We start from the raw sequence: 13,716 nt of genomic DNA, 5'->3' as shown, positions 1-13,716 counted from the left end.
GCAATTGATGAGTGAGGATAGTAATAAAAGGATGCCCAGTGAGCGGACAGCCACTGGGACCTCCACAGCTCTGGCACCCAGGAGCCTGCTTGCTGGCTGAAACCCACCAGTGCCCTGGATCCTGTTTATCTCTCTCAACTGTAAATTGCACTTAAAGATTTGGAGGTGGGTCTATTTAAACAGAGTGGAGCCCATAGTATTTCTTCTTGCAAGTTTGTTTTTACAAGTATTCTTCATTTGTTTTTGAAATGATGCATTTTTAATGGTCTTGCTATATGTGGTGAGCAGCCACTTGGTATTAGAGTAATCTGTTTTTAGGATAAGTCTTTGTGGGCTGCTGTGACCTTCTGTGACTGTGTGTGTGTGTGTGTCTGCACACGCACATGTGCACATGTAGCTGTGTGTGTGCCTGTGTATGAGGACACAGCTGGTGATAACTGAGCAAAACAGGAACTCTGCTGTCCTCTGGGGGCCTGGTTAATAATCTCCAGATCTTGTGATTAATATCCACCCCTTCCACACCTGCAGAGCACCTCTTACCTCCCTGCCAGCCTGACATATAGGTTAGAGGTGCTTCTGTAGATCTAGATACAGCACCAGCATTGGTGAGAGGTCTCTGGGAGGATTTGCTGGTTTTCCCAGGGCTCAGGCTCTGGAGTTTGGCTGCCTCTGAGGTACTGGAAATGCTTGGTCGAGCAGGTTGTGTTTTCCTAGAGTCACTTTACAAGAAACCTAACGGGTGATGGAAGGAGCACTGAGCGTGGAATGAGGGCATTCAAGGGCTCTGCCTACTTTCCTGGTCCAAGCATTAGCTGCGACCTAGCTGTGTGACCTCAGGCAAGTCATTTAGCCTCTCAGGACCTTAGTTTATTTAAATAAAGTAAAAGAGGTTGAACTAGAGGTATAAGGGCTCCATTGGACATACTGCTCCCAAGAAAGCGAGCAGTCCCTGTGTGAACCAGAATCTGTGATCTGAACCACCCTGGAGTCACAGCATCGTAGGACATGTAAGACCTTAGAGATCATCTCAATCCACCTCCTTGTGTTTACCCAGGAGAACGCTGAGACTTACAGAGAGGGAGGGACTTGTCCCTCATGGAATGAATGAGCTGCCAGACTAAAGGAGGCCTGTGACTCCAGTCAGCCCTACAGCTTGGTTCTCAGAGTGAGGCCCCAGCTGACAGTCTCAGCACCTCCTGGGAATTTGCTAGAAATGCACATTCTGAGGTCCCACCCCAGACCTGCTAAAGCTCTGGAAGGTGGTGCCAAGTGATGAGCTATGATGTAACAAGCCCTCTGGGTAAGTCAGATGCTGGCTGTTGTTGGGGCCGCTGCATATAGCACGTAGCTGCTCCTTTAAGACCAGAGGAAGGACGCTAGAATCAGGCAGGCTTCCCAGAGAGGCTGAGGCTGGAGAGAAAGGAGTAGAGTAATATTACAGAGGAAAGGTACACATGCTCTTCCCAGCTCACTTCATGCTGCAGGTTTCCCAAAGCAACCCCAGTGCAGCCCATCCCAGCGCCCAGGACGTGCAGGTCTTGCAGGCGTCTGATGTTGGTCAAGGCTGCAGGCTGCCCTGTTGCAAAGGGCCACATTTCCTTCTCCCTGCCCATCCCAGCTGTTCCCATCTGTGCTTCTGTGACAGGAGAACTGTGCCCTTTTAACATCAACAGGGTCGGCCAGCCAGTTCATTCCAAGAAATTGATGTGTGGTAGCACTGTGTTTTATGTGTGAACAGTGAGGTGTATATTTAGAAGTCTTGGTGCTCAGCTCTAGGCTGTCAGCTCTCGGGGAAAAAAAAATGATGGTATGTGCTTCAGAGTTCATTATATCTCCTAGGCAGAATTCTAGGTTTAAAAGGCTGTTTTAAAGTAGCACATAATGGTACCTATAAATCCTGGCTCCTAAGATATATACATTTGTCACTCCCCAAAGTGAGTTTTTCACATGTTGTTTATATAGTTGGCTTGGAAAATTTGGACCTTTAATTGAAGCTTTCATTCTGCATAATTCCTAATTAAGTCCATTTCTATTTTCATGAGTTTGTGCACACGCTGAGCTCTGGCTGTCTCAGCCACCAGCGTAGCCACACCCAGGCCAGAACCCACCCTGTGCGGGCCGGGGAGGACACAGTCCAGTCGAGTACTGGAGCAGGAGTGGGATTTGTCTGGCTGCAAGAAGCTGTCATGCAGGAACAGACAAATTCCTATTTGTTGCCTGCCAGGACAGCTCAGACACAGAAAACTGTGCTTCTCCCTAGACCCCCGACTCATTCTCTAGTTCCTTGCTAGGGCTTGCAACCCTTCCCAAATCTGAGCCCACCTGGCTGGAGCTGCATTCCCTAAGCCTTGCCCAGGTCCTGTTCACATGTACCTGCACATCTAGAATCATAACTGTCATTTGTCCTTCCTTGCCAGGGCTGAATTAGGCCTCCTATGGCCCCAACTTGGTGGATGAGGGTTGTGTCTCATGAGGCTGATACCAGGGACTCAGAGTGGGTCCTTAACGGATGTAGGCAGAGAGGTGTATTAAAGCCCGCGTCCTGGGGGCAGTGGCTCATGGGAGCAGACAGATCTTAGCTCACATTTTCAGTGCTTCCTAGGTGCCAGGCCCTGTTCTAAGTGTTTGACATAGATTCACTCCCACATTCTCCATTCAAACAGTATGAGGAAGGTATTGTTATCATTTACAAGTGAGGAAACTGAGGCACAGAGCACTTAAGGCTCGTCCATCTAGCAGGCGGAGCAGTGAGGATCCAGTCTGTGCTACCGCTAACCCCTGGGGCCAGCAAGCCACAGCTCATGGGCCAAACTTGACCTGCTGCCTGCTTTTTTAATAGTTTTCTTGGAACACAGCCCCACCCATTCATTTACCTATTGTCGGTTGCTTTCACCATCCAACAGTAGAGTTGAGTAGTTAGGACTGAGACCACGTGACCCTCAAGCCTAACATATTTACTTTGGTCCTTTACAGAAACAAGTTTGCCAACCCCTACATCATACCCCTGCTCAGGACTCCTACGCAACCGAAGGCAGATTGTTCTGTGGATGTGCTAATGTGCATTTTTCTGGGAAGTGGTTACAGTTTTCATCAGATGCTCAAAATAAGAAATCCTCCAAAATGATAGAACTGCAGCTTCAGAGAGTTTGGAAAGCCAGAGTTTTGGGTTGCCAAATGCTGACCCTCAGTTCAAAGCACAGCACTAGGAGGCAGGGCCAATGGTCAGGAGCTGTTGGAAACTGTAATCGTTTAATCAGGGCTAATGGGGAAGGGCCAAAGAGGCAGGAGGGCGATTGCCATAGTACCTGCCTTGCACTGTCTGGGGCTCCCCTTTGGTGTTCATTAGCTGGCATCTGAGGCAGGCAGGGCCAAGGTGGCTTCAAGGTCAAGGATGAGGCCCCTCCACAGCCCATGACCACCTGCTCCCCTTATGCACAACTGCTCCTTTGGAGAACCTGCTGGCATTCTGCCCTGATGGCACTGGACACACCCACCTTGAGGCCTCAGTGGAGTACCAGGGCTAGGAGTTGCTGTGCTGAATGCAATGCTGGCATGTGGTCAGCTCTCAACAAATGTTAGCTGTTGTTCCTTTGCTTCACTACAACTCTGAGAGCAAAGTATTAGAATCTCCTTTTTATAGATGGCAAAGCCATAAGGATCAAACTCTTACTCGGATAGACAGAATAATGGCCCCCAAAATATGCGCACATCCTAGTCTCTGGAACCTGTGAATGTTACTGTCTTGCCTGGGGGTTTCAGCCCTGGGCAAGTTCACTATGGATTCAGTAAGACCAAGAAATGACCATGGAACATTCTTGGGGGTAAAAGGGCTTATACTCAGCTTTATTCTCTTAGCAGTAGGTCAAGTCTAGACTCATGTCTGCATCCAGCAGTCCACAGGTCCATAATCCACCTCCATCTCTACCTCTGCCCAGAGCACTGGGTGGAGCTCTTTATATTGTGACTCAGTTAATAATAGCTTATTGGCTAAGGGTGTGGAAGCAGTAGCCTAGCAGTAGGCCACTTACATCATCAAGTAGTTTAGGGACAGATGAGTATCGTGGCCATAGGCACTTCCATTTTCCCCACAGGTACCTAACATGGTAATGGGTAATTGAGGTTGCAGGTGGAATTAGGTTGTTAATCAGCTGACCTTACAATAGGGAGAGTATTCTGGGTTATCCAGGTGGGTGTAGTATAATCACAAGGTCCTTAGAAATGGAAGAGGGAATCAGAAGAGGAAGTCAAATGATGCCACATGACTCAACCCACTGTTGTTGGCATTAGCCATGGAGTAAGAGGGCCATGAGCCAAGGGATGCAGGCAGCCTCTAGAAGCTAGAAGGGAAGACACAAGGATTCAAGGATCCAAGGAAACAGATGCTCTTCTAGAACATACAGAAAGGAATGCAGCCCTGCCAAATGTTGATTTATCTTAGAGAGGCTCTGTCAGACTTCTGACCTCCAGAACTGTAAGCTAATATATTTTTGTTGTCTTAAGCCACTAAATTTATGGTCATTTGTGTCAGTAGCAACAGGAAAACTAGTCTACTTCCCAGGCATCTGATAGTTTGTTAAGATTTTACTGATGTTCACCATCTCATATAGTCTTTGCAGTGAGCTAGAGGTAGATATTATTATGCCCATTAAACAGATGAACAAGCTGAGGTTCAAAGAGGTTCAAGAGCTTGACAAAGGTCATACACCTGGTCAAGGGCAGAGCTGACTCCAGAGCACCTGCAGGAGGCTGCCCTTTGCAGTACAGGCCCTGGCCTGACCTTGTCTCTCATCCCCTCCACAACATTCTTCAAATAGAGGAAGCACTCTCGGATTTGCGTTTGCTGCGATGAATCAAGTCATTGTGCAGAGGACTTTGATGGTGTTGGAGCTGAGACCATCAGGGCTCCCTTCTTCTGATTAGCTCCAAGCCCTTCCCTGTCAGAGTCCACATCTTTTGGCAGTTCTGAGCATTCCTGAAAGAGAAAGCCTAATTGTGGAGGCTGCTGTCAAAAGCTCTTTTAGCTCATGTTCTAATGCACCTCTAGAAGCAGAGGAGAGGGAGACCCGGTACTCAACAGAATATTTTGCTTCCTTATTATTAGGGATCTTAGCACATCAAATGGTGTTTAAAAACCTGAAAATTTCCCTTCAGAGCCCACCCAGAGGCATAGTGGCTTGCTTTGCAGGGTATGAAAATAGTATCGTGATGATGTGCTAAGTCTTCCTTTTGCTCTCAAATAAAACCCAAATGCTGGGTCCATCATACAGAAGAGAAACAGGGCCCAGCAAGCATGGAGTTTGCTCATTGCTGGAGGTGAGGGCTGGCTGAGGCTTTCTGCTGCTCAGGCTGCCTGCTTCTCTCGGGCTCACAGTGCCTCACTTTGACTAGGACCAGCAGGGGCTGGGCTTTGCACCTCAGTGCTGGGTGTCGGAGAAGGAGGAGGGGGAGAAGACACACATGCCAGGCTGTGGAGGCGACCCAGCAGAGTTATAGCTGAAGGCAGCCAGGGCTGGCCCGCCATTTGGCATGGAATCCCTCCCTGTGTGGTGTGAATCCAGCCTCACCCCAGTACTTTCATGACTGGGTTCTAATGCAGACTCAGCCTGGGCTTGTCAGGGGAGGCTTGTGCCCCAGGCTTTTTAGTGCAAGTCATAGGGACTTCTCACTTGCAGGAAGCCAGTGGGTAGTAGTTTACTGAAAGGCAATAGAAATGTATGTTTCTGGCTATTAAATTACCTCCTTTCTTTTTAACCCCAAATAAATATGCAACACGCATCTCAAAAGTGGAAGAAAAGTTTTCTAAAAATAATTAAATTGTACATTTGAAATGAGTGAATTTTATGGTATGTAAATTAAACCCCAATAAAGCTATTAAAAAAAAAAGGAGTGGAAGAAAAGGAAATATCCTTTAAGAATTCTTCTTCAGCAATGCTTGCTCCATTATTTAATGCTTAGCCTTCACCATTCAAACAGCTGACTTCACAGTGACTCTCCATGGAGAGGACCAGGAGACAGGACTGTCTATAAACTTCAGTCACAGGCCCCGTTGTCCAGGGCAGGCAGGTACCCGAGACATAGGCCTGCCTCTTGCACTTTCTCCCCACCTCCTCCTCACTGGGTTCTAGGTCTCCTCACCAAACACCCAAAGCTTCAGCCTGAGGTGGCCTGAGGGCAGAAACAAACTGGTAGTGGCTGTAGGTCTGGCTGCAGGGCAGAAGTTAGGCCTCCCTCCAACCCACCCTCAACACCTAGCTCTCCCCGAAAGAGGGACATAGAATAAACTGAGTAAAACCCCAAGAAGCAAGAAGGTTCTACCACTTTCCTGGGAAGATATTCCTGAAGGTGCCCAAACCAAGGGACCAGAAGCAGAGCTGCCACTTCTGGGCAGCAGGCTGGGGTCCTTGGCAACGTGAGCCAAAACCCAGGCAGCTCTGTCTGCCCCCTTGGCCAGGCCTGACCAGCTGCTGCCTGACCCCAAGGTGGGAGCCACTTTGGCCTCCAGCTCCAACTGGGCAATGACCTCTTCTATTGCTATTCTGGGATTCATCTGAAAATCAGAGGAGCTGAGATCTTGCTTAGGAAGAGGTCTGGTCTATGCCCTCTCCTGCAGCTCCTTCAAGAAGCTGCCAGCACCTCAGAGTTTCCACAAAAATAAATGGCAGGAGCTGGCAAAATGGCTCAGCCTCAAAAGATAGGGATCTCTAGGAATGAGGTCCCGAAGAGGGCAGACAGTCAGGAGTGGGTGGGGCTGGGCAGCATTGCAATGTCCGTTTTACTCCAAACCCATTTCCTTTCCACTCTATTGTGCAGTCTCAGCACCGCCAAGCCCTCGGAGCCAGAGCAGCAGGGTGAGCCCTCTCTGGCCAGCTCACAAAGGAGGCACCCTCCCGCAGGTGTTCTTCCTGCCTTCAGCATCGGTGGCTTCAGGAACCTCAGAAGCCTCAGCAGAGTCTCCACATGTGCTCCTCGTCCTGGCTGGTGTGCCCTGCACGATGCTCACAACTGTGGCTATTGTTGCATTGATTGCTGTAAGCTTCACAGGCTGTTTTCTGTCCCACTTCCCTCCTGTCTCCATGAATTAGCATGGAGGCCGTCAGGACATGTGTGTGTAATTCTCCACTCTCATTAGTGGGCTTCAGGTCAGCCACTGTGGACATCTCTGAGGCATCTCACTGTGGCATTTACCAGTCCCCCATGTGATCACTGGCAGAACTTTCTGGAAAACAGGTCATGGACAATGAAAACTGGGCATTAACATGGGGAAACAAATGATCTGAGTGAAACGTCTCCAGAAACCTGTAATTCTTATTCACGGGGGCCTCCTAGGAAGGGTTCAAGCAAATGACAGTCAACATACATATAACTAGCAAAGCACAGGCACTAACCAGTTTGCATGAATGGCAGCCACAGTGTGGAGGAGGGTCCTGGGGCTCCTGGCCAGGCATAGGCCTTTTAGTTGCTGGCTGGTGGAAGGATGTGGAGCATTCCAAGAAAAGGGCCAGATCAACTGGGGTAACAAGGCCACCTAGAGAGGCTCTGGGTAGCAGCTGTTTACCAGTGCTGTGGAAGTATTTCAGTAGTTCAGCGGCTGCTGTGAACCAATGCCCAGCTGGGTAGCCTCCTGGGGCCTGCATTTTCCCCAGTCGCAAGCCAGTGTCTTGGCCCAGGACGTGGAACTGTGTTCAGGAGGGTATGTGCCCTCAAGTCCTTTGATGTCTCTGAGCTGCAGTTTCCTCTTATCTGTGATGGGAATGATAGAAGCTACTCCACAGGGCCACTGTGATGGCCTGGCCTCACCGCCTGATGGTGGATTGGGGCACAATGTGCCAGGGGATCAGCTCCAGGGGCAAAGGTTTTAAGTAAACACCCAAGATTGGCTTGCAGTTTGCTCCTCATGGGACCTCAGATAGTGCCCCTTACCCCTTTGGACAGGGCCTTTAGTGATGCTTTACACTGGGGCTTTGGCATATGTCACTGTGGGTTCATAAACCATTTCCCAGTGACACGGCCAACCCCAGCCTTTCAGACTTGCAGTTTGCACTGTGCTTCTTCCTTCCCCATTCACTGGCCATCCCAGGTCTGCTGAGGCCCTGGAGGCTCTGGTTCTTGTTCTCTAGTGGAAATTCCACTCTGTGTAATCATCTATCTAGAGCCTTGAGCCCCACACCACACTCTCTCCTGCTTTTACATCTTTGTGCCTGTTTGTGCTGCCCCTGGGAGTGAGCTTAAGAATCTCACTTATTCTTCATGTCTAACTTAAGGTCCCTGCCTTCCCTGCATGTCCCCCCACCCTCTTTACTAGCCTGATGGCATTTTATACACCCTGGATCTGAGCATTGATGGCATTTTCTGTATATCCACTTTTTCCCCTAGACTGAATGCTGCATGTGGATGGCACCAGGTCTGAGTAATCTTTACATTTCCCGTACCTAGCAATAGGCACGGTGCTGAATAAACTTGCTTGAATATTTGCTGATCCATAAAAGGAGTTACCTCCCTTGGGGAGCTGACAGTGACTCCCGAGGCCTAGTAATGAGGGAAGTTCAGCCATGGGGAGCTCCTCTGGATCAAGCTGGCATAGCAGCAGCTCCCAGGACCTGGCCTGGAAGGGAATTCTGGGAATGAGCAGGAATGGCTGCGCCCTGGGCCCCTCAGAGATGGGGCACCCACAGAGGGAAAATGGGTTTCTCTGAGAGATGTCAGGGATAAGAAATATGACAACCTCTTTTCTTATTAGTGTCAGGCTGTGCTATGCCCAGACCTATCAAATGTGCCTTTTCTCTTCAGAGGGTGGGGCACTTAGTGTCCTCTCAGGGGAACCCTCCATGTGTTTATTGGCAAGGATTTTTGTAGCACGCACCTTGGAGACTGAACTGGGGGAAGGCTGGGCAGCCACAAAGCTGGAGCTTTAGGGAAGGAAGGGACATGTGGCCCGCCTCTTGGGGAATCCATGGTTTGGGCTGGCCACCCCCTGAAGGCATTATAGGTCAGTTTTCTGGAGACTCGGGGTCTAACCACCTCACTGCCCTTGCACCTGGGTTCCTGGGAGGAGGGATGCTGGGTGGCTTCATGTGCTCCCTCCCATTCTGAGTCCTTCCAGGAGAGAGGAGAAAGGCCGAGAGGCTAGAAACAGCCCTCCCTCCCTGCCTCCTTCCTTGATTTCCCTCTCCTGTATTTTCAGGGCAATTCCTCTGTCCACAGCCCTGTTCTGGATGCTCAGGAGAGATGCCAGGTAATCCTCGGAGATGAGGTTTACCAAGGAGCCCTGGGAGAGGGGTGGGGGCTTTCTACCAGGATCCTGGGGTTTATACTTCAGAGCTACCATTTACCTTAGTCTAGCTTCTCTGTACCTCAGTTTCTTATCTGGAAAATGGAGTTGATAATACAGTCCCTTTTTCGTAGAACATGTGTGCATGATTGACAAGATGGCTCTTGGAAGACATCATGGTTGTGAGCAAAGGAGAACCATTTTTGACGTTTTAGAGTGGCAGGCAAGAGGCCTCAGGGAAGTGCCTGGGGTGGGCTCGCTGGTAAAGGGCCAGACCCATGGACGTCTCTCACCCAGGGACACAGTGCCTCACAGGAGCAGACTTGGGTTGTGGCCCCCTGCTGGGGATTCAGACTTTCTTGGGCACACCTGACCAGCTGAGGGCCTGACTCAAAAGAAGTGTATTTGCAGGGGCCTGAGAGCTTCCCAGGGGAGAGCTCATTCATGGTGAGACCCAGCAGGACTCAGTGAACTCAGCCAGTTCAGAACAGAGCCAGAGTTTGGATGCTGTCATTCCACCCATCCCTCACCCAGCCCTAGTGCTTGTCAGGGTCCTGGGGAGAAAAGACTGCAGGAACACTGAAAGCCCCTCTCACCAGATAGCACACACAGGGCCCATGGAGACCTTTCATCTGGGAGCTAGACAGAAGCAACATCTTCAGACCCGGGGGCCTCCAGCAGGGCCATTCATCCTCCCTATCTGAACTCAAGAGGTACTGGTGGAGAAGTGCCCCGGTGGGGCTGTGGGGCTTCATGGGTCCTTAGCAGCTAACTATTATGTGACTGGCACTGTGCTAAGTTCCATATGTGGGCCATCTTATTGACTGCATACAAATATTCTATGAAGAAGGTATGATTATTATCAGCTCCATTTTCCCAATGATGGACGAAGGGGCAGATAAGCTAGGCTAAATATTCAGTGGTAGATCTTTAATATAAACCCCGGGATTCTGACTCTAACAGCCAGTGCTGGTTACCAATCCTTTGGATGTCAAATGTAAGGCAGGGCAGGCACACTTCTTCTTAAAGGGCCAGATAGTATTTTCGACTTCACAGGCTCTGCAAGGTCTCTGTTGCACCTACTCAACTCTGCCTTCATAGCTGTAAAGCAGCACTGGGTAATACATAAGCAAATAGATGAGACTGTTCCAGTAAAGTGTTATTTACGAAATTGGTAGTGAGCCAGATTTGGCCCTCAGACCACAGTCTGCCCTTGTGATGTGGAGGAAAGAACATGGGGTTTGGAGGAAGCCAGACCTTTCTTCAGTGCCCCTGACAAACTTGGTCACCTTGGATTAGTCATTAACCTTTTCATCTTTGGTTTCTTCATGTCTAATAACTAACCACTATGGGGCGCTTATTAACTGATTTATTTTTAAATGATGTATTGAGCCCCTTGTAAGAACAGTGCACTGCTAGGTGGGAGCAGAATGCTGGGAGTGCAGCAGGGTCAGATGTCCGCCTGCCCTCATGGGGTCCCCACCCATGAGCCCGACAGAGACAACCTCGGGTAAAGACATCAGCCCACACAGTGCTTGGCTCTGGGTGGGAATTAAAGCCCATTCAGGACTCACTGCTTGCAAGTTCACTGTGGTCCATAGCCATGGTGTGTAAAAATGCAGGAGCATGTAGTGGAACCCAGGACTGTAAAATGTTTGTAATACACTTTTATGCAACACAGGCCTAATTATGAATCATAATTTTTTCATTAACTGATCTCATTTCACTTGATAATATCCATTTAGGTATGTGAGAGCAGTAAAACTCCATTTCTGCTAAATATGATATGATTCAGTTGGTTAACTGATCTAGATTTTTACTACTCCCCATTCCAAATGAATGAGTCATACATCTTTTAGAGATAACAAGGACCTTCAAGATCATGCAAGCCCTGGCTTCCCTTCAAATACGGCTAGTGGGGAACAACAGTGCACCCTGAGTCCTGGGATGGTGCTTTGAGCAACCACCACAGAACTAAAGACTCTTGGTTTGTCATAGAAGTACATGCATAATTCGCACCTTAATATGCCCTAATCTGTTTACTATACCTGAGTTGCCTTCTGTGTCTCTATGGAAAATTGGTAACCATGATGATTTGCCATGTGTGTCTTTGGATTTGATGTGTAACCCAGCCCATTGCCAGGTAGTGTAGTGGGTAGGACCACTGCCTTGGGAGACAGACTTCTCAAGATCAAATCTCAGTTACCACGGTTCCTTCTGAGCTAGCAGGGGAAGTTTCTTGTCCTCTCAACATCATTACCTGTAACATGGGGCTGATACCAGTTCCTACCTCACAGGGTAAGAGGAGTTGATGGGGGAAAAATGTGTACGGCAGAGCCCGACTCATGGTGATCACCCAGCAGGTGTTAGCTATCCCGAGAACTACATCATTCTGCAGTTTGGGGTACGTCCCAAGGACGTGGTTGGGAGAGGAGATGTGCCTCATGCACGTGCAGCAGCCCCTGGGAGTCCCAACTCCACTGACACATCTTTGTCATCTCTCTTACTAAGGTATCTGCAAGAACAAGCTCACTCTGTTTTAAGAAGCAGGGGTTCTCTCATTTGCAGGCAGCTATGAAAGTCTTCTCCCCATGACAGCCTTGGTGCGCCATATGATGAGATGGGGGCTTCTTCCCTGGAAGCACCTCTTCTTTGCTAAGGAGGGTCCTAGGTATTGGAAGGCCTCCCCTCTCCCAGACTGGCTCTTAGAAGAGTTCTCCAAGTGGAAGTGATAGAGCTCTGGTCTGTAGCTCTGAGCTCCTCAACCCTGAAGACCCTGGAAATTAGCCCTGTTCCTGACTCTAGCCTGTACCTATAAGTTACCTAGCCTGGGTGTGCCATCCACACACTGGCTCTACACGGACAGCTGAGGGGACATTGGCGAGTGACCCCTGCCTGCCTCTCCTGCCCCTAACCTGCTTCTCTTTCCTCCTGGTCTCTGTCACATTCCAGGCTCCTGGCTCCCTCTCTTACTTAATGTTTATGAGTGTGGAAGGCGCCATCCAGTAGGCTTAGGCTTAGCATCTCTGTCCAGTTTCTCTGATTTCTGGCCTCTAATGGTTTACTTGGCTGTCTGTCTTTGGAAAGGAATTTCAAAGTCCTGACCCATCAGCCTACATCCTGGCAGGACCTACCTGTTACCCCTATAAAAGAGATTTAAATGATCTGCTAGGCTTCCCTTGTTAGGAAGGGAATAAACTCTAGTTACCATTTATTGTGTACTTATTCTGAGAAATATGCTGGTCTGTATGCTTTATGTACATTATTTTATGTAATTGTCAGAGATTCCAGGGGTAGGCAGAGGGTCATTGTTACCCCTCATTAAAGGTGGGGAAATTGAGGCAAAGAGAGATTAAATCTTTGCTTGTGGTCATGTAGCCAAGGAATGGTGCAGCAGGTATTTATTTGAATCCATGTCTGTGTGAATCTAAACCGTCTGCTCTTACAGGTAATAATGTCCGCTCCATTGTCTTGGAAAGTTCCAGGAAAACCATGAGCTCTTCTTGAGCTGGTGTGGGACTGCCCCTACACAGTCTGCCAGGGGTCCAGTGGGCAGTGCCCAGAGCACATGGGGGCTAGGGATGGTTTGGCTGGCCCCTGTGCCACGATTCCTATTCTGGTGGGCAGTGTCTGGAAGCAGCAGGGGACAGTCTGGCTGGGGGTTCTCGTAGCCAGTATATGTCACTTGGTGGGTCCAGGCAACCCAGGGCAGGACCAGACAGTGGAGAAGGAGGTGGGCTGGCAAGAACTGGGCAGGGGAGCAGGCCCCTGTCTGGGGGACCTGGTGTGGGGTGCGCTCAGAACTGACAGGGAGTAGGGGTGCATTCTGGGGAAAGAGAAGCCAAAGTCCAGGGGCTAGAATCCCTGGAAGGAAAGGAAGGAGTTCAGACTTGAAGCCATGGGGCATCAAGGTCACATACATCAGCTTCTTAACAGACCTTTTCAGGTTTATTTCTATATCCCCTGTGCCTAGTAGTTGTTGGTGGATGAATGGAGGTATGAATGGATAAATACATTTGAGGAAGCATGAAGATTCCCCTCTGCCCTCCCCTTGTCCCTAAAGATGAGGGTAATATTATTTTACCCAAGGTGATGGTGAGGGAGGGAAAGGGGTTGTCATGGCATATGCAGGGGTATACCTTGACTTGCTGTCTCCTTGTCCCTTCTTTCTCCAGAGGCTCCTGCCAAGCCTGAGGAGGCAGAGGCTGAGCCCTTCACAGACTCCTCTCTGTTTGCACACTGGGGCCAGGAGCTCAGCCCTGAAGGCCGGCGCGTGGCCCTGAAGCAGTTCCAGTACTACGGCTACAACGCCTACCTCAGTGACCGCCTGCCCCTTGACCGGCCCCTGCCTGACCTCAGACCCAGTGGGTGAGCAGAGTTTGGGACTGGGCCCTTGTTGACCTGACCTGCCTGGGGGAAGATGGGATCACCACCGTGCTGGGGATGGA

At 49.6% G+C, this 13,716-nt stretch overlaps 1 protein-coding gene across 4 annotated transcripts in view; it reads left to right on the top strand.

Annotated features, from left to right (window-relative positions):
- Positions 1–13,716, top strand: part of GALNT18 (polypeptide N-acetylgalactosaminyltransferase 18) — a 312,633-nt gene that overhangs the window by 146,173 nt on the left and 152,744 nt on the right. For all 4 annotated transcript variants that reach the window (XM_036918017.2, XM_036918018.2, XM_036918020.2 and 1 more), the window contains exon 2: positions 13,444–13,636. In XM_036918017.2, coding sequence (XP_036773912.1) covers positions 13,444–13,636 — 193 coding nt within the window. The remainder of the gene's footprint in view (positions 1–13,443; positions 13,637–13,716) is intronic.

This window comes from Manis pentadactyla, chromosome 9 (genome assembly GCF_030020395.1).
Source record: "Manis pentadactyla isolate mManPen7 chromosome 9, mManPen7.hap1, whole genome shotgun sequence".
NCBI classification, from domain to species: Eukaryota; Metazoa; Chordata; class Mammalia; order Pholidota; family Manidae; genus Manis; species Manis pentadactyla.
The sequence above is the reverse complement of the archived record's forward strand: the minus strand, read 5'-3'. Positions and strand labels throughout refer to the sequence as shown.